This window comes from Dromiciops gliroides, chromosome 1, assembly GCF_019393635.1.
Source record: "Dromiciops gliroides isolate mDroGli1 chromosome 1, mDroGli1.pri, whole genome shotgun sequence".
In the NCBI taxonomy this organism is placed as follows: Eukaryota; Metazoa; Chordata; class Mammalia; order Microbiotheria; family Microbiotheriidae; genus Dromiciops; species Dromiciops gliroides.
In genome coordinates, this window is record NC_057861.1 from 517,485,692 (window position 1) to 517,510,268 (window position 24,577).

General features: G+C 39.3%; 1 protein-coding gene across 1 annotated transcript in view; it reads left to right on the forward strand.

The window, feature by feature from the left end:
• The window catches only part of CCDC192 (coiled-coil domain containing 192), a 307,328-nt gene extending 289,362 nt beyond the window's left edge, over nucleotides 1-17,966 (forward strand). The window contains 1 exon segment of the mRNA XM_043998020.1: nucleotides 17,681-17,966. Within this exon segment, the coding sequence (XP_043853955.1) occupies nucleotides 17,681-17,966 (286 nt within the window).
• Nucleotides 17,967-24,577: the final 6,611 nt, after the last annotated feature.

Here is a 24,577-nt window from a genome sequence, read left to right on the forward strand (position 1 = left end):
ATAATATTATATTTCCTTATATGTTTATATCTTGTATCCCCAGTGGAATGTAAGCTTCTCAAGGAACTATTTTTAATGTTATCTCCAGAATCTAGCATAATGTCTTGTATATTTTGGGGTAGGGACAGAGGGTGGCTTATAGACTTGAGATTTCAATGGTAAAAAGAACTCTAGGTAAGGAAACATTCTCTATCAATGCATATTAGCAACAATTCTACAATTATAGTCTAGAAGTTGCCCTGGGTTACATAGTAAGTATGTTAGAGTCCAGACTCCTGTTAGAGTCTGAACCCAGATCTTCTTGCCTGTAAAAAGTCTATCTAGGGGGGCAGCTAGGTGGCACAGTGGATAAAGCACCAGCCCTGGATTCAGGAGGACCTGAGTTCAAATCTGGCCTGTCACTTTACACTTACTAGCTGTGTGACCCTAGGCAAGTCACTTAACCCCAATTGCCTCAAAAAAAAAAAAAAAGTCTATCCACTCTGGCCTTTAACTTGCACAAAATAGATCCTTATTAAATTTTGTCCAGTCAAATGAAACTGAAATTGGAATGGAATTATTTTGAAAGGAAAAAAGCATCAGGGAGTCCTATCTTCAGAATTAATTCCATTTCAAGGTTAATAAAGAAGTTTAGTGTTGCAAATACACACAAAGAAAATTTTAAATTTATCTCAGTGCATTTTTGGCATGTTTTAAAATTTGATTGGGTAAAGAAGTGATTCATGAAAGCTAAGGACCAAATAACAGAAAAGGGAGGGCAAAAATGTGTTAAGAATATTTGGTATAAGAGATGCAAAATGGTCCCTTAATGAATCTAAAAGAAAACCAGGAGAGGGTAAAAAATGATAGGCCATTCCTGGGGACCGCCTTTTACAAAAGTCACTTCACAGGCTTAAAAAAAAAAAAAAGTTACCTCCTAAATGGATGAGTAGCAGAAGCACAGACCCCAGATAAAGGGAAGTTGTAAAAACTCAGAGTACCAATAGTCTGGGATATATCCTCCCTAGATTTTGATGAAACAGATTTTATAGGGTTCAGAGAAAGGATACGAAAGAGTATCCCATGGATTAAAATTCTTTAGGAGAAGTCAGACAAAAGGAAGATCTTAAGAATTAAATTCCAAAGAATCAAAGAAAAATAGTTTTGATGAGGATGGGGGGGTGGGGGGAAGGAAGTTGTCTAAAGAGACCAGTGCGAGCGCACATGAAATTTACCAACTAATTTAGATTTTAAAGACATATATGGAAGAAGGAAGCCTTTATGTGTCAGAAGGACTTGAAACCAGGTTTTCTTAGCATTGAGGTCACTCTGCGATACTGCTTTTCATACAAGAAATGCAACTCAAGATGATTCTGGGGCATTACCTTGTATTCAGTAAATCTGCAAGGATGACAAAAGATAGATAATAAAAGGTAGAAATAGTAATGAAGAGAATCCATAATCATGGGAATGTTTATACATGGTTGGTGGAGCTGTTAAGTTGTTAATCAGCTGGAAAACAATTTGCAATTATGTAGAGGGAAAAGTAACTAAAGTGTCCATAGCTTTTGACCCAAAGATCCTACTTCTGGGCATATAGCCTAAGGAGGTCAAAGATTAAAAGGATCTATATGTACTAAAATATTAATATTAGCATTTTTTGCAGTAGCAAAGAAATAAAAACAAAGCAGTTGGTCATCTATTGTAGAATGGCTAAATATATTAGTATTCAAGAATGTGGTCAGTCAGCCATTCAACAATCATTTTCTTAAGTGTTTTCTATGTACTAAGCACTGGGGATACAAAGAAAAGCAAAAACCAATTCCTACCTTAAGCACATGAAGATGGGGGCAACTAGGTGGCGAAGTGGATAAAGCACCGGCCCTGGATTCAGGAGGACCTGAGTTCAAATCTGACCTCAGACACTTGACACTTACTAGCTGTGTGACCCTGGGCAAGTCACTTAACCCCTCATTGCCCTGCCAAAAAAAAGGGAAGCAAATGAAAAAGGCAACATGCAAATAACTATATATTTATAAGATATTTATAGTATAAATGGAAGGTGGGGACTAACATTGGGGTAGACCTGTAAAGGTTCCCTTCAGGAGGTAGGATTTGAGCTAAGTCTAGGAGCTGGAGGTGAAGAGGAAGAGCTTTCCAGGCATGGAGCACAGCCAGTGAAAATAAATAGATGGAGACAGCAGATGTAATGTGTGTTGGGAAGAGCAGGTGGGCTGGATTGTAGAGTGAGTGGAGAGGAGTTAAATGTAAAAGGATTGGAAAGGGGCCAGGTTATGAAAGGCTTTAAAAGAGCCAAACAGATGCTTCTATATTGGAGTCTAGTGGCAATGAGGATCTAATAGAGTTTACTGAGCTGGAGGTAGAATGTGGGGATGATATAGTCAGAGCTGTACTTTAGGATGATCACTTTGGTAGATGAGTGAAGGACAGATTAGAGTGGAGAGAGACCAGAGGGAGGAAGACCAAATTAAATGGTTATTAGAATAGTGTAGGAAGGAGGTAATGAAGTACTCTACTACAAGGGTTGTGAAAGAAGAGAAGGCATAAATACATGTGGTATTTTGAAGGTAGAAATGAGAAGAATCAACAATATATTGGTTATGTGAAGTGAGGAGTCAAACATAACTAACTAGAGGTTGTAGGTCTAGCTGACCAGGAGGTTGGTGGTACCCTTGACAGTAATAGAGACATTGGGAAGAGGAGAGGGTTTCAGGAGAAAGAGAGCGAGTTCTGTTTTGGACATATTGAATTTTAGATGCTTATGGGACATTCAATATGAAATGTGTAAGAGGCAGTTGATGATGTAAATACTTGAGCCCAGTAGACAGATTAGGCCTAAATATATAGATTTGGGGATCTAGGGAATATAGATCTTTGGCTCTGGAAAAGATTTGGGAAAATGTACCTTTCTTTCTTCTTGGAAGATGTAGGGGGACCATGGGTGTGGAATGTTGCATATATTGTCAGACATAGCCAATGTGATGGTTAATTTTAATAGTTCGCTTTTTTCTCGTAATTTCTTTCTTTTCTTTCTATCTTCCTTCCTTTCTTTCCGATAAAAATGTAGCATCTGGGGGCAGCTAGGTGGTGCAGTGGATAGAGGACCGGCCCTGGATTCAGGAGGACCTGAGTTAAAATCTGACCTCAGACACAACACTTACTAGCTGTGTGACCCTGGGCAAGTCACTTAACCCCAATTGCCCCCCCCACACACACACACACAAATGTAGCATCTGGAACACTCCACTCTCAGGTTGAAGGTACTCTGTGGGAGTACCTTCCACACAAAACCCACAGTTCTTGAGCCCCACTGATGGATTTATTTTTTTTCCAGTCAGTCAAAGGAATCAACTAATTAAAAGAAAAAGCATTAATGAGAAAGCATAACAAAAAAAATCACAAAATCCCTCCCCTGCCTAAAAGTAGGGCACTCCCCCCACCTCTGGCCCCAATGCAGATACTATCAGTTTGCCCAGAGCATACATATAGAGGGGCATTGGAGGGCCACTGCACTACAGGACCACCAGGATTTTCTGATGATATCATTGCCCTGTTCTCACTAGACCATCCCTCTGCTGGGCACAATGTCTCTTCTGGACATGGGGTGTTCACTAGCCCCAGTCCAATGGTGAATTACTGTTTTTATAATGCATATCTGCAGGTAGGAAAGCCTGATTGCTTTGTTTCAGTCTTTTGGCCAATGAAAACCTTCGGACTCCCTATAGAAGAGTTCTAAGATTTCTGGTATACTAGAAGTTGAGTGGAAGGGAAAACTGAAGTTTGAGGAATAGCAGAGATAAGGGGAAAGGATATTATTTGGTGTGGAAAGAGCCTTTGATGAGTAACAAGCACAGAGACCAGGAGGCAGGGGAGGCTTTGAGGCCTGTCATGTTATTCTTAGGTATCCTCCCTTGTGTCATCATTGTGTGGTATTTAAGGAACATTCACAGGTTTTTGGTGTTAATCTGGGTCATGCTTCATGTTGTTACTGAGCTTATGCACACTCGGGGTGGACAAGAAGGAGGAACAAGAGATAAGGAAGCTGCCGCATCAGATTTAGCCTCCCACTGCCTGTCTCAATTGTATCAGCTGATCCTGCTCCCAGTTCCCCTCCCCAGGGAGGTTTGCTGGCAGCAGTACTGGGCTTAAAGAGCAGAAAAGTTATCTCCTAAGAGAAAAATAGAGATTTTAGAAGAGCAGAAGAGGTTTGGAATAGCTGCTATGGAGAATTTAAACAGAAATCTGCTAGAAATAAATAAAAGGTTTGCCAACCAGCTCTGGGGGCGGGGGGGGGGGGGGGGGGGGGGGGGGGGGGGGGAGGGGGGGAGTGAGGTGGGGGAGTGGATTTGTAATCGACATGAACAAAGTAGTTTGGTGACTTTTCCAGGGATAATTAATAGCCCAGAAGCAAAAATTAAGATTAAAAGCATAGGGAAAAAAGTAGAAGGTATTATCCAAGACCGGGGATGAAAAGGTCATATCCTAAGGTTGTATCCAGAGCTTCACTGGAATGACTGGCCATGTGGTTTAGTTCATACTGTTTAGATTCTTTTAGTTTCCAGGGTACTTTGCTTCCAACAAACATGAGGTAGGTCTTACTCTCTAATTTTTATAGGCAAAAAAACCTGAGACTCAGAAAGGTTAAGTGAATTTTGTAGTCCAGAGACACACAAGTGTAAGGAGGGTGCTGCTAGGGGCACTTCTATCCCCTTATGTAAATAACAGGGGTGTGCCATCCCCCCAGGAACCTGCTTCCCCTCTTCCTTCCCTTGGTACTAGACACATAGTTTGCTCTTTTCCTCAGTACAGGCAACCTTCTGCCTCTTGTCAACAAATCCAGTCAACAAATCACCTTGACTGCTTAGGATGATCAGAACAAAATAATTAATTAGAAAAACTGTGTCAATGTCAACAAAATTAGGCAGTGTCATAAAAACTGCATCACATCTCAATGCATACCCCCTAACTGTAAAGTCAAATCTGTGCTCTTCCGATTCTGGAAAGTCAGTGGCTTCTCATAAACTTCTGTTCCAGTCAAATCACTTTGATTATCTTTTCCCAATTGAATCTGGTGGAGATAGCCCAGCGCTATGAACTCAAGAGACTTGGGAATAACAGTGTTTCTGCAGCCACCAAACCTACTTCCACCCAGCCCTGATAAGCCATCACTGAGGGGAAAACTCATTATGGAGAAGGGGCCCACTTTCCTAATTACCACCAGCAACACTGCTGACCAGCTACAATGAACAGGAAGATGAGCTTTCTAGAGAAGCTGGCTACCACTGAATTCATTTCCATGAGATGGACTCTAGAATTAGACAATGCTCCAACTCTGAACACTAGCTTCACAATCATCAAGGGAGGGACTCAGAAACTCCTTTCTCCCTAGATTTTTCTGGCTTGAACAGTCCTAGGCATTACCAATGTGCAGGTGAGGGAAGAGAAGAGGACCCTCATGCGAGCCAGAGGAGGCATGGACAGTAAAAACCTTTTTATATGGTGGCCCTTTCATTCTCAGTTCTTAATTTAACCTTGGCAACATATATTCCAATGTCTAGTGTCAAAAGTGCCCTGAAAGATCATGCCTTCCAATTAAAGTCCATAATGAGGCCTGTGATGCTCCTTGGTTTTTGGCTCAGTCTGAGGAGCATTCCAGTAAAGTAGCCATTTGGGAAATGCCACCCAAAAGCTGCATCCCAAACAGTTCATACTTGACCTATAGCTAGTAAGTGGCCAATTGGAGCTCAAACTAGTAAGTAGCAGAATTGGTCTTCAAATTCAGATCTTTTGCCTTCATGTCCAGTGATCTTTCCGTAATGCTATATGCTTTGTAAGAAAGTTATAGTCTGGGGCAGCTAAATGACGCAGTGGATAGAGCACCGGCCCTGGAGTCAGGAGTCCCTGAGTTCAAATCTGACCTCAGACACTTAACACTTACTATCTGTGTGACCCTTGGCAAGTCACTTAACTCCAATTGCCTCACTAAAAAAAAAAAAGAAAAAAGAAAGAAAGAAAGTTATAGTCTGAAAAATAGGAAAGGTTTGGGAAACTGAAAGTGACAATGAGAGAAAAGAATGAGTTCATTCATTTCCAACTCTGGCCTCCCATGAAACCATGGAAGAGGTAGAGGCATAAGAGATTGTTGTTAGGGAAGAGAATTTCTAAGGTCAAAATCTCAGAGGTAGAACAGTTATAAGAGATGATAAACTCCCAAGTGAGCCAAGAAATAAAATTCATTGAAACCAAGGAAATCTGAGACTGTGATATTGGCAGAATTTTCAATAGATGTTAGTCACTATGGAAGATCACATGTTAGAAAAGGATTTGATCCAAATTCTGAAATCATTAGGTAGTAAAGAATATAGGCTCAAAGATCATAAAGCTAGAAGGGACCTGATAGGCTATCTAGTCCAACAACCTAATTTTACAGATGATGAAACTACTTCTCCAAAGTCACAATGATAAATATTACAGTGATAAAATATCTGAGTCTAGATGCAAAGCCAGGTTCTTGATTTGACTCTCAAGTGTGGTGTTCTTTTTTTGTACCATTATTGGATAGAGGCAGCTAGAAGGTGCAGTGGATAAAGCACTGGTCCTGGAGTCAAGAAAATCTGAGTTCAAATCTCACCTCAGACACTTCCTAGCTGTGTAAACCTGGACAAGTCACTTAACCCCAATTGCCTTAAACATCCAGGGCCATCTCCAGTTGTCCTGCTCTCTATCTTGCCACTGGATCCAGCTAACTCTGAAGGAGAGAGTGAGGTGGGTGACCTTGCACAACCCTCTGTCATTTAAATCCAATTCACTGCAAGTCAAGACATCACCCCTATGTCATGGTACTCTTTGATAACAAACCACCTTTATTGGGTTAGCTGGGTATGGATAGAGATGGTATACATTATTATTTAGAGATGGTAGTTGAAGAATGTTCTCTTTTCTAAGCTTTAGTCCTAATTTTCATTGGCCTCTCCAAACCTGGGTGTAATGCTGATTACCTCAAACCTCAAGTCCCAAACTATGACTACCATTGATTGCTCTCTATTGCAGAATGGTTCAAGGTAAGTGGCATTATCAAGAAAAGCCACATTTTAATGAAGGACAGGACATGGAAAGATCACTTACAGAAAAGGTGGAGGACTTATGCAAATGAGTTCAGTCTAGAGTATAGCAGAGGAGGCTGGTAAAGAGATAAATAAGAATGAATATGGGGGTGGGAGGCAGCTAGGTGGCATAGTGGATAAAGCACCAGCCTTGGATTCAAGAGGACCTGGATTCAAGTGTCTGAGGTGAGATTTGAACTCAGGTCTTCTTGACTCCTGGGCCAGTGCACAAAAAATGGGCAGCTAGGTGGGGCAGTGGATAGGGCACTGGTCCTGGAGTCAGGAGCACCTGAGTTCAAATCCAGCCTCAAATATTTGACACTTACTAGCTGTGTGACCCTGGGCAAGTCACTTAATCCTGATTACAAAAGAATAAATCAAACCCTATTTGTAGCCAATTTCCACCATGTCGATGCTTAGGCTGATAATCTAACAATGAGCTTGTGAGCCAGTTCAAGATGGCTCCACTACTGGCTTAGATCATCTATGAGATAGTGTGGGATAGTAGACAAGGTGCTGGGCTTTGAGTTAGGAGATCTAGATTAGTATGTTGCCTTAGAAACAAGTCACTTTATACTGAGCCTTAATTTCCTTGTCTGCAAAATGAAGAAAAGAACACTTGCAGTATAAAAGTCTCACAGGCCTTTGTGAAAAAAAGCACTTTATGAACTTTAAAAGTGCTTTAGAAATGTTGCTTGAGGTCTCTCCCAATTCTAAGATTTCACAATTCTGAGATGAACAATCCCGCACCCATGGAGCCTGGGTGAATCCAGATTTTGCAGCCTGATTTAGACACTAGGAAAACCTTTTTCTGAAACCTTTACACACAACTACTCTTCCCTCTATCTCTCTGCGATGTTCTGAACAAAGCAACCATCCACTAAATGTTACTTAGAGAAAAGGTCCTCTTATTTTGTTTTGTTTTGTTTTTTCTTTTGAATTGACCAGATCTCTACAGTATTTTGTCAGTCCTAACTTGGCTAAATTACTTCCAGAACATCCGGAAAGAGTGATGAGTATTTTGGGATTTGTTTTGTTTAGTTTTTAGTTTCCTGTTACTATTTCATGTTGGGTAGAGATACTGAAAGATCCATTTCATCCACAGGTCACCTATTTTCTACTTCCTAAAACGCTCATCTTGGACATGTCCCTTGTGGGTGTGGGGCTAGAGAATAAATCTTAAGTATGGGGAAGATCAGGTAAAATATGTTATAGTTTCTTGCTGTCATCTCTCTCTCTCTCTCTCTCTCTCTCTCTCTCTCTCTCTCTCTCTCTCTCTCAACACCCCCCCTCCCAAACACACACCCTCCCTCCCTCTCTCTCTTGGCCTGTTCCTCATTTCCCTTGAGACGTCTAAATGTTAATATATTAGTCTCTCTGTGTTCAGTTAGGTTATTTCCCTAACATCATCATACCTTTAGCCTTGCAATTTTAGTTTGAACTAGGGATCATGTTTTCTCACAATATAGGAGTACTGCTATGGTTAAAAATAGACATTTTATTTGGAAAAACAAATGTTCTGTCCTGTTCCTCTTCAATGTTCTTTCTCAATCCAAAATCCCTGTATTGATGCTGCTGTCCCTATTTTGAGACTGCCCCCCATAGGCATACTGTAAAGAGCTAAGGCTACAGACATTTGTTCAAAATTCCCAGCAAGGTTAATAATACATTTTTTTACAGCAGGATCACAATGGGTTAAAAAAAAAAAAGATGTGCACTATGCCAAAAGTTTACAAATTGTGCTTATAATGCTGCTCACAACAATACCACCATTTAAAAAATTATTTCACATTCAACAAACACCAAAAAAGAGAACATTTTCATTTGTAAAATAGACCATAAAAAGAGGATTATACATGAAAATGTGAATCTCAGTTACATGCAGATTGCTTTTCTTTTTAAAATCTATAATTTCAACATGTTACTTTCAAAACTATCCAGATTATATGTTTGCTTCTTACCTCCTTTGAATTAATTCTTTTCTATGAATATATATATTTTTAAATACATCAATGACTTTCTTTTCTGGCAGTCCTATCTATAGTTTCCCTCTTCTTCCCTAAATACCCTGTCCCTAAATAAAAAAAAAGAAAAAACACAATCTGTATCACAAATAAGTATAGTCTATGTCCAAAAATTTGTGTCTTATTCTGCACCTTGAGTCCATCACCCCTCTCTCAAGTGTTGGATAAAGTATTTCGTCCTCAGTCCACTAGAGTTATTGCTATTGTTTGCATTGGTCAGCATTCTAAAGCGTTTCAGGGTTGTTTTTCTTTACACTGATGCTATTATAGAAAGCATTGTTCTGGATCTTTTCACCTCACTCTACATCAGTTCATATGAATTTTCTCAGGTTTCTCTCAACTCATTCCCTTGGTCATTTCTTTCAGTGCAATAATATTCCATTATTTTCATAGATCGTGATGTGTTTAGCACTGTATCACCTAGCTGCCCCCCAAATGATGGGCATTCCTTTTCATTCTAGTTTTTTTTGTACAACAAAAAAATTGCTATTGATATTTTTGTACATATAGGTCCTTTCCTCCTCTGTTTTAGTGTTTGTGCCCAATACTTGAAGGATATTACTGGATTAAAAGGTATGCACAGTTTTGTGATTTTTAGGGCATAGTTCTAAGTTGCTTACTAGAATGGCTGGACCATTTTACAATTCTACCAAGAACATACCGGTGTGCCTACAATCCCTCCAAAAGTTGTCAATTTTCTTTTTTGTCATTATCTTTGTTAATATGGTAAGTGGGCAGGTAGGTGGTAGAGTGGATACAGGACTGGGCCTGGAGTTCAAAAGACCAGATTTCAAATTTGACCTGGGATATGTATTAGCCGTGTGACCCCAGGCCAGTCACTTACCCAATGCGTGCATAAAGCTGGAGAAGGAAATGGCGAAACATTTCAGTATCTTTGCCAAGAAAATCCCATGGACAGTTGGTCCACAGGGTCATAAAGAGTTGGATACTACTGAATAAGAACAGCAACAATCTGGTTGTTGTAATGATTGGAATGACGCTACCTGCTGGAGACTTACTATAGGAAAGCTCCACCATGAGGAGAATGCCTCTGAGGGCAAGGCCATGTGGCTTTTCCTTGGTGTCAGAAAGTGACTTTGCTCATGGGTATTGTCTATCAAGGCTACCAGCCAATCAACTTGAGGAGCCTCCCATTTCTGGGAGGAACACATGAAGTAGGAAGCGGGCGCTTGGGGAGGAGTTCTCTCTTTTTTGGTTCCTGACTTCACCATGGTGGAGGAGAGAGACTCCAGAGGACTTCATAGGAAAATTGAGGAAAGATAGGATTGCCAGGCTGTAGGAATTCTGTTCTCAATCTTTCTCTTTCTATCTTTCAATAAACCCTTAAAAACCTAAACTCGTTTTATCAGTGATTTTAGTCAGTTTCCTCCAAAACTGGGGGAACAGATTAGAACCCACATTTAGAATTTTAAATTACACATTGTTGAGGTGGAAACTCTATTTAAATTTTAATTTCTTGAATTATTTATGATTTAGAGCATTTGTTCTTGTGGCTGTTAATAACTTTGATTTCTTTCTTTGAGAAATACTTCACATCCTCTGATTATTCATCTATTGAAAAATAGCTATCATTCCTATTTATTTGTATCACTTCTTTATTTAACGTAATTATCAGAACTTTATCAGAGAAGCTTTTTGCAAAGATTTTCCTCAGTTAACAATTTCCCTTCTATTTTAACTGTATTGATTTTATTTGTATAAAACCTTTTCCATTTTATGTACTAAAAATGGCCATTTCTTCTCTATCTCTTATTTCATCACAAACTTTCCCCCATTCACATATGATGTCTTTCTTTTTGTTCCTCTCATTTTTGGTGATTTGACATTTTTATCTACATCATATATCCATTTGGACATTATTATGGCATATACATACATATATATGTATATGTATGTGTGTGTGTGTGTGTGTGTGTGTGTGTGTGTGTGTGTGTGTATAATATAAGATCTTGGTCTAAACCCAATTTCTTCCAGATTGATATCCAGTTATCCTAGCATTAATGTTCTATGAGCAATTGTGAATGACTTAACTATTCTCAGCAATACAATGATCCAAGATAATCCCAAAGGACTGATAAAGCATACTATCCACCTCCGGAGAAAGAACTGATATTGAATGAACACAGACTCAAACATGCTACTTTGCATTTTCTTCTTGTTTTAAACTTGAGTCTTTTTATATAAAATGACTAATATAGTAATGTTTTACATACAGTAATGTTTTACATAATAGCACATATATAACCTATATCTGATCGCTCACCACTTCAGCGAGGGAGGGAATGAGAGAGAGATAGAATTTGGAACTCAAAACTTGAAAGAAAGAAAGAAAGAAAAGATATGCATACATTTTATTTAAATTGTCAGTTTGGGAACTGTAAAGGCTAAAATTCTAGCTATACTGTCTAAAATATCTAATGAGTGGTTGCCAATAAATTATAAGCTTTAGCAAGAGTTAGACTTTTAAGCATTTATTAAGGAGAATAAGAATTTGGTAAAGAGAGAGAAAGGCCTAGATTCTTCTATACATTAAAGGGAGAGAGCATTTCTAGCTCCCTTCTCCACCAGAGTCCTCAGGAAAGAGAGCAAGTCAGAGCGCCAGCCTCCCCCTTCTTCTTCCCACAAGCAAACGTCACTTCCTGACACCAAAGAAAAGACACATGGTCTTGCCCTCAGAGACCTTCACCTCATGGCAGAGCTTTTCTACAGTAAGTCTCCAGCAGGTGGCATCACTCCAATCATTAAAGAACATTAAAATTAGGCAGAAATATTTCTAATAATTTCCTTTATTTCTTCATTATTTGTCATGATTTTCTATTTAATATTTTATTCTAGTGATTTATTTTTCCTTTTTAAAAAAATCAGATTTGCTAATGGGTTATCCATTTTACTTTTTAATAATCTCCAATTTTTCTTTATCAATTCAATAGTTTTGTTTACCCCAATAATTTCCTAATTTCCTTTTAATGCTTACTTTGATTTTTTTTTAATGAGGCAATTAGGGTTAAGTGACTTGCCCAGGGTCACACAACTAGTAAGTGTTAAGTATCTGAAGCCGGATTTGAACTCAGGTACTCCTGACTCCAGGGCCAGTGCTCTATCCACTGCCCCACCTAGCTGCCCCCTTACTTTGTTTTTTAAAAAGTAACTAGCTATTCCTGATAATCTTTTTTGTAACTATTGTTTGGTGGGAGGGAGCTAAACTCACTTTCTTTTATATAATCATTTAAAAACTTCTGTATTATATATTTCAACCATTACTTCTGGTTACTTTATTTGAATATAAATGATGTGGAGTTACTCTTATTCCTGATTTGGGTCTTGAGTGTCTGTGGCGCCATAATACTTCTTCTTCTTCTTCTTTTTTTTTTTTTTTTTTTGGTGAGGCAATGGGGATTAAGTGATTTGCCCAGGGTCACACAGCTAGTAAGTATCAAGTGTCTGAGGCCGGATTTTGAACTCAGGTCCTCCTGAATCCAGGGCTGGTGCTTTATCCACTGCGCCACCTAGCTGCCCCTCGCCATAATACTTCTTTATCATTGGGTGTTTACTTGTATTTTCTCCTTTTTCTAACTTTACTCCCCACATTGGGACTTTGGGGACAGTCTATGTGCACTTCTGGAAGGAATAGTGAGGACATTTTTGTATTACTGTATTTTTGTATTACTCTGTATCACCAGGTTCTAAGTAATGATGCATAATCAAGATATTGTTAAGAACCTCACAAGCTGCTCCAAAAAAAGAACGCTATCCAGATAGCATAAGGGTGATCTGCACTTGGTCAGTCTGATGCACGGAGTGACCCACACCATCTAGTGTTGCATTTTTGAATCCTATCCTAACAGGCTTCTGGGTCAGAAAGATATATCTACAGGCTCCAGGCTGCTCTGACTTGACCCCGGTTTCAGTAAGGCTTCCCTAAAATGTGCTCCTTAGCTGCACTTTTCTGCCTGGATACATTCAAACTTCTACCTGTCTCTTTATATGAAACTGGACTAACAAAATTCACTTCTTGTTATTTCTCCCCGGATTCATCATCATTTCTCAGTCTGGTGCTCTTTTCTCATCCTGGCTGGTGTAGTTTTGAGAGAACGCTGGGGTTTTCTGCTTCTTATTCTGCTGTCTTGAGGCCAATGCCCTAACATGATCATCTTTAAATCATTACCCATCATGTCTCAAGTTACCCCTGGAGCATCATTTTAAGAAAAATAGATATTGATTTCTGTGCCCCAGGTAATTATAAACTACAACATAATTTTAAGTTGTAAGATTAAAATAAACAAATAAAAACACTTGGTTGACTCTCAAGAAAGAGACTTTAATTATGGTCTGTTCAAAGGATTTTTGAAAGTTGGAAATGTGTTTTTTGACAAAATCCATCCCTCCCCGCTCCCAGACACTTCAGTAATCTGCTAATAACTTTTTAAATAGGAGAAAATAGTAGATTACTTCTTTTCCTCACTGTCTTTTGATTTCATCATTCCACTGAAACTGCTCTCTCCAAAGTTCCCAATGATCTCTTACTTCCCCAATCCAAACATCTTTTCTTAGTCCTTATTCTTTTTGAGCTCTCTGCAGTCTTTGACACTGGATCACTCCTAACTCTCTGTCACTCCCATAATAATAATAATAATAATAATAATAATAATAATAATAATAATAATAAATGAAAACAATAACTTTTTGTGGGGTAATGAGGGTTAAGTGACTTGGCCAGCTAGTGAGTGTCAAGTGTCTGAGGCTGAATTTAAACTCAGGTCCCCCTGAATCCAAGTCCAGTGCTTTATCCACTGTGCCACCCAGCTTCCCCAACAATAAGATTTATATAGTGCTTACTATGTGCCAGGCACTGTGCTAAGTGCTTTACAAATATTATCTCATTTAATCTTCACAACAACCCTGGGAGGAAGGTTGCTATTACCATCCCCATTTCATCAATGAGGAAATGGAGGCAACCAGAAGTTAAATGACTTTCCCAAGGTCACACAGCAAAGGTCTAAGGCTAGATTTGAACTGAAGTCTTCCTGACTCCAGGCCCAATGTTTTTATCCACTCTGCCAACCTGTTGCCAAATCCCATCAATTTTACCTTCCTAAATTCTCTGATATATGTCCCCTTCTCTCCTTTGACACTTACCACCCTAGGGCAAGGCCCTTGTCACCTTGCACCTGGACTGTTGCAATAGCCTCATGGGTTGTCTCCTTGCTTCAAGTCTCCTCCCACTCCAATCCATCTCCCTCTGTCAAACTAATCTTCCTAAAGCTCAGGTCTGACTATACCATTGCTCTGTTCAATAAACTACAATGGTTCCCTATCATGTCCGGGATCAAAAATGAGATCCTCTGGCATTCCAAACCTTCCACAGCCCGGCTCCCTCCTATCTTTCCAGTCTTCTTTAAACTTAATCCTCTCCATCCCCCACATACTCTGTGATCCAGTGCCACTGGCTTTCCTGCTGTTCCTCAAACAAGATGCTGCATCTCCGGACTCTGGGCATTTCCTCTGGCTCTTCCCCATGCCTAGAATGCTCTCTCTTCTTATCTCCACTTCCTAGCTTTCTGGACTTCCTTCAAATTCCAGCTAAAATCTCATTGTCTATGGGAAGCCTTTCTTGATCCTCCTTAATACATGTACCTTCCCTCTGATGATTATCTCCAACTTATCCTGTGCGTATCTTGCTTGTACCTAGTTGTTTGCACGTTTTCTCCTGCATTAGACCATGAACTCCTTAAGAGTAGGCATAGTATTTTGCTTTTCTTTGTATCCCTAGGGCTCAGTACAGTTCCTGGCACTTAGTAGGCACTTAATAAATGCTTATTGATTATCTGACTAACTAGTAAAAGCCTGAATTCTCCTCTAGTTAATTTTCAAAAGTCCAGGGAATTTTGATGTTTATGCAATTCAATATACTCTGTTTTTATCACATTGTCCCTGGAGAAATTTACTAATTTAACACAACAGACTGCAAACCCTACCTCTCTTCCTCTCCTACTCCCCCTCCCTTCCTAATACATTTTGGATCGTTAGCAGGTTTGTACTCTAGTAATAAGTCTATCTCATACTTAGCAGTTTTATAGGTGCCACAGCACAGTGCAACTTTATCTCTCTAGAGGAAGAGCTTTCATTGCCCTAGAAAAAATATTTTTATAGCTAAAGATTTCATTATTTATTGTATACTTGGATATATTGGCACTTAGATAAACACTAGAAGCAGTATGGGTTAGTAGGAAGAATATTGAACTTAGGCTCAAAAGATGGGTTGAAATCATAGCTCTGTTTCCTCTTGTATAACTACAGGTCATATAAGCTTTCTAAGCCTCAGTTTCTTCATCAGTAGAAAGGGGTCCACACTTCCATAATAATTTCTCCCAGGAAAATGCTATACAAACACTGGTGTTGGTTTTTGTTTGTTTGTTTGGGGTTTTTTTGGCAGGGTAATGAGGGTAAAGTAACTTGCCCAGGGTCACACAGCTAGTAAGTGTCAAGTGTCTGAGGCCAGATTTGAACTCAGGTCCTCCTGAATCCAGGGCCAGTGCTTTATCCACTGGTTTGTTTGTTTTTTAACTGTAGTAATAACAGTAATTTTTTAAACATGCGATGGTCATTTAACTACAACTAGACAACTCTGCTATAGAGATTTTGGTTTGTCTTTCTTGTTCTTAATCTATGCTTTCTGTTGTATGAAATGATTATTAATAACCAATATCTTGGGGAGATTCAGAGCTTCCTTCTTTCTTCCAAGGCCCTGACTTTTAGAGGTCCAGCTTCTCTTTGAAAATAAGATTGCATTGAATCTCTTCATCTTGGTCCAGACCCATCCCAAACTTGCAAGGAATCTAGGGTGGGGAAGTTCATTGTGTTCTCAAGCTTTGGTAGAAAGATCCCTTTATCTAGATAGCTAAAACGTGGTGGTGTCACGCAGGGTCTCCCTCACTGAAGAAGAAGCTATTCTTTGAACTGATAAACCCAAGGCTAGAGATAATCTCTCTGTGCCAGGGATCAATTCTTGGCCCCATTGACCACCTACTGTTTCAAAGCTGAATAAGCTCTGTGCCCCACCACCATAATGGTCTTTGGTCTGAGAGAGACAGCCAATAGCCATGCTTTTATTAATAATCTACCAGCCTTATTAATAAAACATTTGAATTACCCAGAAACTATGTCTCTCATCACACTGTGGAGATGAGGAGTGACTTTAATGCTTGGACTCTTGGGCTAGGTAAAACCTGAGGGCAGCCTTGCCAGCTTCTCTGTGAGAAACTGTGAAGTAAGTGCAAGAGAACTTCATCTTTGGGGCATTCCTACACTTATACTCACAACTTTTTGCTATAGGCCTTGATCCTCATTCCTATTTTCAGCAGGGTCTTGATCCCAACCTACTTAATACCTGTGTTGATAAGGAGTAAATTATCACCCCTCTTAGAGGGAGTGTGCATTGTATGAAGAATGAGTAAGAGACTTAGAAGTCTTTCAGAAATGGATCTTTGTGGGGGCAGCTAGGTAGTGCAGTGGATAAAGCACCAGCCCTGGATTCAGGAGGACCTAAGTTCAAATCTGGCCTCAGACACTTGACACTTCCTAGCTGTGACCCTGGGCAAGTCACTTAACCTTCATTGCCCCACCAAAAAAAAAAAAAAAAAGAAATGGATCTTTGCATTTTCTGGCTGGTAGTGCTTAGAGAAACTTTCCTGACAGTTCCTTTAATAGTTCTATGAAGTTACTCCCTACTCTGTCAAATGAGAGTGAAAACTCCTGAAAAGATCCTATCAGACTTTATCAGAAATCCAATTTCAAATCCTTTACTTCTCAATATCTGTTAGACTTTGTGCAAACCTCAGTGATCTCCTCTGTAAAACACTGATAATAATCCTAACTCTGCCTATCATACAGGTCTGTTGGGGAGAATGAATTAGACCATATTTGTAAATTTTTGTTCTATTTGTTATATAGATATGAACTATTCATAGTAGAAGGGTTGATACTTATAGGAGAGTTATATTCCTTCTCATTAACATTTTTATCTGAAAAGGGGCTGAGAAATGTTTTTTTTTAATTTACCTGAATAAAAATGAATTGAATTGAATTAAATTAAATTTGAATTAATTGAATTAAACTGTATAGTTCCCCCCCACACACACACACACCTGATCTTGCCTCTTATGAAACCCATATATTTCTCTCTCCTTGAGGAAGGTTGATAGGAAATTTGGGGTGGACTGTTTATAAGTTGAATATGTTAATTCTATCCCTAGTCTCAACCACTGTTATGATGAATTAACAGGCCCTAGGAGTCTGCAAAGACTAATCCTCACTTGTTATTTTAGCAGTGATCTAAAGCATGGCACTGTTTAGCCTTCATCGACAAAGCTTGACAAGAACAATGATTGGTTCTTCCTTTCTGCTGATGTAGTATCTCTGTTTCCTCTGTTTTCTTTTTAAGAATTGAGAAATGTAGCTCTTTATTCTTCCCTATTTTGGGGTTCTAGGAAATATGATGAAAACTCTTCCAACTTCCATTCTCTTATTTGTTTTAGAAGAAAACTCTCTGGAAGAGTCCTGCAGAGGCCTCCCACCTGTGGAAGAAGGAGATAGAAGAATTAGTCTGATTATGGAGTTGTCTACACAAGTTTCACTACAGACGGAAAAGATCAATCAGCTAGAAGAAGTTTTGGAAGAAAAGGAAAAGAAGATACAGCAGCTGGAAGCAGAGAGGGAACTTCCAATGGTGATAACTGAAAGCCTTCCGGAATGTTTATCAGAAGCACCAAGTGCTTATAATGATAGCAATACTACTGTGGACGTTGATGACAATTTGTAAAGGTTGTTTAGTAAGGGGACAATAAAAGTTTAAGTGACATCAAGCTAGATACCAAACTGAAGTAGCCTCACTACTAATCAATCTCAATGTTCAAGATAATTTGTTGGAAAAATACAGAGGAAAGGGTCCAGAAGCAAATGCAAAAGTCTACCTTTGGACCCCCCCCACCCCATTACATGGCCAGCACATATCTGCAGGATCCAGAAAGTTGGGGTTTCAGTCAGAATTCTAATGGGATCTATAAATCATTAGTCAGGCCTCAGTGAACATGGGGCATGTAGTGGGAGACAGACACAGAGGACTTTAAGTAGTGAAGGAACCCAGTGAAACTCCCCCTTGGAGGAAGAAAATAACCCAAACTCCTTTTACATGCAGCTGTATTGTGAAAGGAGAATTGTCAAGCAGTGAAAAAGTTTGAACTGGTGAACTCTCCTGGGAGGGTTCCAGAGAAGTATTACCAATTCAGTACAGTAAATAAGCAAGTGCTCTGGCCTTTTGTGTCTCAGGTTTGTTTCTTTATGGTATGCATTTTGGTTATATTTAGAAAGAGTTTGTAGAAATGAAATTTTTTAAATTAAGAAGAACAAAATTTACAGGTGGGTTCAGAGGAAATCCCCCTCCCCTGAGGGAACCCCCCCAATAAACTCATCTTTCCATTAGGAGAAAGGTTGTATTATAAGTAAAGTATGCAAGACTGCTGAGATTTCATCATGATATTAATGGTAGGTGTCTGGGCAGCATCCCCTTTGCAGCCTACCCTCAACTGTGTCTCAACAGCTATGACTCTATTGCAGGGCTTCTTAAACTTTTTCCACTCATGACCCTTTTTTGCCTGAAAAATTGTTGCACAACCCCAGGCATATAGGTACGTAAAACAGATATATAAATCAAACATTTACCACCAAATTTTTTGCAACCTCCCCCCTTTCAGTTATGTGACTCCATATCAGGTCATGACCCACAGTTTAAGAAGCTTTGCTCTAATGCATGTGGTGTAATGAGGAAACCCCACAAAATGGTACCAATGTGATGGCCGGTGTGAAGCCTCTTCTAGTATCTTTTCATAATGTGTGGCCTGGTTGACAAATCTTGTCTGACTCCTAAACAGAATTTCAAAATCTTCTTTAAAATTAAGTAATTTTTATTTATTAAGCCCTCATGAGATGATTAGAGGTTAACTAGAAAGAAAAACAAAAACTCAATAAGAACAAATTGTATGTATACGACAAGCAAATTGGGCAGAAGACTTCAAATACTGGAAAAATCTCCTTAGACTATGTTTTGACAGTTGTTAAACTTTCATCATGAAGGTAGCATCATCAGGAAAATAAACTAACATGTGTGCAGTCATGCCTCTTATTCATAATGAATAAAGCCATTCTCCCCTGATATAAGAAATGAGGCTTCCCTAGAACCAACCACAAAAGAAGAATGAAGTATCTTGACCCTTAATGATAGTTTTCATTTACATAACAATTTACAATTTACAAAGCTCCTTTATATCCACTATCCCATTTGATCCTTACAACCTATCTACAGGTTTTTGCAATCTCTGTTTTACAAATGGAAAAACTTAGATTCAGGGTAGTTTTGACCTGCCTGGGGTTAAATGCTAGTACAATGCAGAGCTGAGGTTCAAGTCTAGGTCTTTCAACCTCAGCTTCAATGCTTTTTCCACTATATCTTAATGACTCACTATTACATTGTAAGACAATTATTCCAGAAACTAGTGTGGATATTCATACCTACAGGGTCTCCTAGGATCAGAAATGCAGAAAGAGGGCACAGAGATAAACAGACTAATTTCTGTTACAGATAACTTAGAGATAAAAATTCTCTAAAACTCTAAACTTTACAGGGACCTAAAGAAAGACATTTTTGATATTTCCAAGTGGAAAAATGAACAATGTTGGATGACCTCCCCGGGATCCTCCCGGTTCATGGGTATTTTCTGCTACTAGCTGCCCATTCTTTTATTCTTTTTTTTTTTTTTTAGTGAGGCAATTGGGGTTAAGTGACTTGCCCAGGGTCACACAGCTAGTAAGTGTTAAGTGTCTGAGGCTGGATTTGAACTCAGGTACTCCTGACTCCAGGGCCGGTGCTTTATCCACTGCGCCACCTAGCTGCCCCCATTCTTTTATTCTTGAGAAGCAATTAGAAGGTTACCCAACTCTGTTAAATATCTACTTTGGACAAACTAATGAATGGGCTACTTCCCATATTTTAAGCCAAAACTGCATTTTAATTAGGAAAAAAATAGCTTTCTAAAGTATTCATCTAGTGTTACAAATATTTTTATAGATGGCACAAGGAAAATTATATACAAGGCACCCAATCTTTTAACAAAAATTTGATAATTAGGGTCTACTTGGAGCTTACAGTCTCAAAGGGATAAGATATCAACAAAGATAACTGTAATGCACAGTACTGTATAAGTGCATCAGAGAGTTCTATGTGTGAAGTCCCTTATGAGAAGGTCATCAGGAACTTCAGAGATCAACTTCAAGGGATTATGATTATATACCATTTTAAGTACAGCTAGGTTAGTACAGGAAAAACCTAAGTTCAAATCTGACCTCAGACTTTTACTGGCTGTATGAACCTGGTCAAGTTACTTAACTGTTTACCTCAGTTTTCTCATATGTAAAAAAAAAAAAAAAAAGCACTGGGGAAGGAAATGGCAAACCACTCCAATGTTTTTGCTTTGTTTTGGGTTTTGGGTTTGTTTGTTTGTTTTGTGGGGCAATGAGGGTTAAGTGACTTGCCCAGGGTCACACAGCTAGTAAGTGTCATGTATTTGAGGTTCGATTTGAACTCAGGTCCTCCTGACTCCACAGCCAGTGCTTTATCCACTGCTCCACCTAGGTGCCCCCAATTTTTTGTTTTTGTTTTTGTTTTTTCTTTACTCCAGCATTTTTGCCAAGAAAACTCCAAATGCAGTCACAAAGAATTGGAAACAATCGAAATGAATGAACAACGGATATCACTTTTTTTTTAAATTAGAGGAAAAAAAAAAGCTTTAGCCCAACTGTCCTCATTTCACATGCCTCAAATATACCCAAGAATTTAGATTCTCAGACACAGCTCAATTTACTATGTGGTTTGTCTCTCTCAGGGAAAAATAAGTGGTGAGATTTAATTTCAACCATTTTCACTTAGTCCAACTCTGATATCTCTTCCTGGCATGGAAGTGATGCTGGGTTCTTGAAGCTATGCCAAGAAAATATATACTCTGGCAGGCTCTAACACGCTGGAAGGGCTTAGATCACAGCCCAGGCAACAGAATACAGCTGCTTTCTGAGGATCATCCTAACTAAGGACAGAGAAGATAATCACCATGGCTGACTGCTGGTCATAAATTCCTTGGCTATAACAACCCATAAAAGAATGAAAATATTTGAAATAACCCTTAGTCTTGTGTGGCATCTTTCTGCTTCAACAGTGACTCTGGTAAAATGTTAGAGAAAGGATCACATCCTTTGAAATGCCTTCAAATATTTACTTAAGTATAGGTTCTCTTAAATGTGAAGGTTTTGAAATATTCAACAACAATTTAACAAAATGTAAATCTACTTGGAATTTTGGAACTCCACCTAGAGGCTGAGATGCCCTGATTGGTGATTGAGTGAGCAAGTGCATGTCAAACCCAAACCACGCTTCACATTCCATCCAATCATCTACCATCTCACCATCTGCCTTGCTATATACCTAGAACAGCACTGCCTGTCTGGACTTCCAGAGATCATGCCCCTCCTCCCTAAGGAAGTTAATCCACTCAGTTTTGGTACTCCACCCTGGGGCTGAGATGTGCTGGTTGGTGAGTGAATAATAATAATAATAATAGCTAACATATGGTGCTTACTATGTGCAATCCACTGTACTAAGCATTTTACAATTATCTCATTTAATCCTCACAACAACTTTGGGAGCTAGGTGCTATTATTAACCCATTTTACAGATGAGGAAACAAGTAAACAGTTTAAGTGACTTGTCCAGGGTCACACAGCTAGTCTCAGAGGAAGGATTTGAACTCAGGTCTTCCTGAATCTGGGCTCAGTGTTCTATCCACTTCATCACCTACCTGTCCAAGTACAAATTCATCTAACCCCCTATATCCAGCCAACTCCGGACCATGCTATATACCAGGCATTTTACCATCTCCTCTCTTGCCCTGTATAATCTTTCCATCATCAAAGCCCTTTCTACCTCTTGCTATTGGAACAATAAGCAAATCAATAAGCAAATACCATAGCTCCTTGAAACTCCTGATAATTACCTGTCATATGGCTCTACACTCCATCTCTGGGATTACTTAGACCAAAACTTGCCTCCCTGGCTAACACTCCTTGGTATGTGCTGTTGCTCCCTGTTAGAATGTTAAGTTTCTTGAGTACAGGAATTGTGCCACCTTTGTATTTGTATCCCAAGCATGCACCAAGCGAAGCGCCTAACACATAGTAGTAGTTTAATAAATGCTTTTTCATTCATTCAACAATTCATTAAGCACTTAGTACACACAAAGTACTCTGCCCTCCACTAAGAACACAAAGAAGAAAATGAAAACTTGTCCCAGTCCTTAAGGAACTCACATTTTACTGGGGCGGGGGGAGGGGGGGGGCGGGGGAGGGGGGCGGGTTGCAATAAATAAAACAAGTGAAAGGATGATTTTAGCAGGTAGAGAGTGCTTACAGAGGAATCAGGAAAGGCTTTGAGAAGGTACCACAAATGAACTACATTTATAGCAATGTCCTCAAGATGAACAAAATCAGAAGACAAAAGAAAATTTCAGCTAAATGGGAAAATGTATCACATGGTCTTCTTTAAGAGGCAAAGGAGGGGGCAGCTAGGTGGCACAGTGGATAAAGCACAGACCTTGGATTCAGGAGTACCTGAGTTCAAATTCAACCTCAGACACTTGACACTTACTAGCTGTGTGACTCTGGGCAAGTCACTTAACCCTCATTGCTCCGCAAAAAAAAAAAAAAAGAGGCAAAGGAGTTGGTGGAGGGCATTTCATTGTGCACCCAAGGGCAATAAAACATCACCTTATGGGGCAGAGTCCTCTCATCTTGCAATGGCATGCTCCATGTAAGAAATATACCAACATGAGAAGAAGTCTACCTTTTAAGTGAATCTCTGTTGCAGATGAAGAGAAAGTCCACAAAGAACTTCAAATCGGGTCAATATGTATTTTGATACATAACATAAATGTGAGCATGAGAAGATGGTTTAAAAGTTATTAAAATATGGTTTTGATTTGACAAAACAAACTAATTTGTACAACAACATGGTAGAGGATGGGGGGATCGAGATTATGAACATATGTATTAAAAGAGTGAAGTGTAGTGGAAATGAAAACAAGTCTATTGAAAGCTTGACATAAGATGCAAAAAAGCCACATATCCCAAGGACATTCATGGAAAAAATCGGTAGGATTATAATATTGGATGTGAAATTGAATAAATTTGTCAATATTCCTAGAATGATTAATTTTCTCCAAAAGTAACAGAGAAAACTATATTTGGACTTTATTACATAAATATATATATTATTTAAAAAACAAACAGATATGGAGTTAAGGAGAGCAGCTGGACAAGGTCAAGTACACAATTGTAACGATTGGAATAACGCCACCTGCTGGATACTAACTGTAGAAGAGTTCTGCCCATGAAGCGAAGGTCTTTGAGGGCAAGACCAGGAGTCTTGTCTTTGGTATCAGGAAGTGACGCGGACTAGTGGGAGGAGGAAGGAAGAGACTGGCGCGGAGTCTCGGGCCTCTTTCCTCTGGACTCTGGCGGAGAAGGGAGCTAGAAATGTGCTCTCCCTTTAATAGATAGGAATCTAGGCCTTTTTCTCTCTCTTTACCAAATTCTTATTCTCCTTAATAAATGCTTAAAAGTCTAACTCTTGCTAAAGCTTATAATTTATTGGCGACCACTCATTAGATATTTTAGACAGTTTAGCTAGAATTTTAACCCTTAACAGATGGCTGACCACGAAGAGGAAAGCTAAACCTCAGTCTTCTGATCTTCTGGTTGGGTAAGAAATTTCCCCTCCCTCTCCCTTTAAACTGCTAAGTACTGGTGCACTGGCTGTGTTTTCCCTTTAAATTTTTTCGAATGGACCTTTTAAACTCCCTAATTACCCTATTTTTGATTTTAGTCTGTTTAACCAGACAAATGGGAGATAAGATCATGTTAATGCTTTGTTTTTGTGGATTTTCTATTTTTCTTTTTATTTTTGTTAAAAGAGCCAGCAACTTACTCACACAAGGAAATATCTCTCCCTCTCCCAACCATGCTTTTTCAGAGAAACCTGAAGAGATTCCTGCAGCTTTTCCCAATTCTAACACTAATTGTTGCTCTAATTTTGCATGCCTGGAGGCAATGACCCACCCTCTAGAAGCTTTTAATCCCCTAGCACCTGGAGGCAAAGTGGGGGAAGAGGAATCCAGGCCTGAGTTCAAAATCAAGTCTGATTCAAATTGCTCTGGTCCCTCCCCTCCTCTCCAGACCCCACCCTCTACTCCTCCTATGGCCAAGCCCATAGCTTCCCCTGCCTGGGAAGTCCAGAGATCTGATGCGCATGCTCAACTTTTTCTACCTGCATTT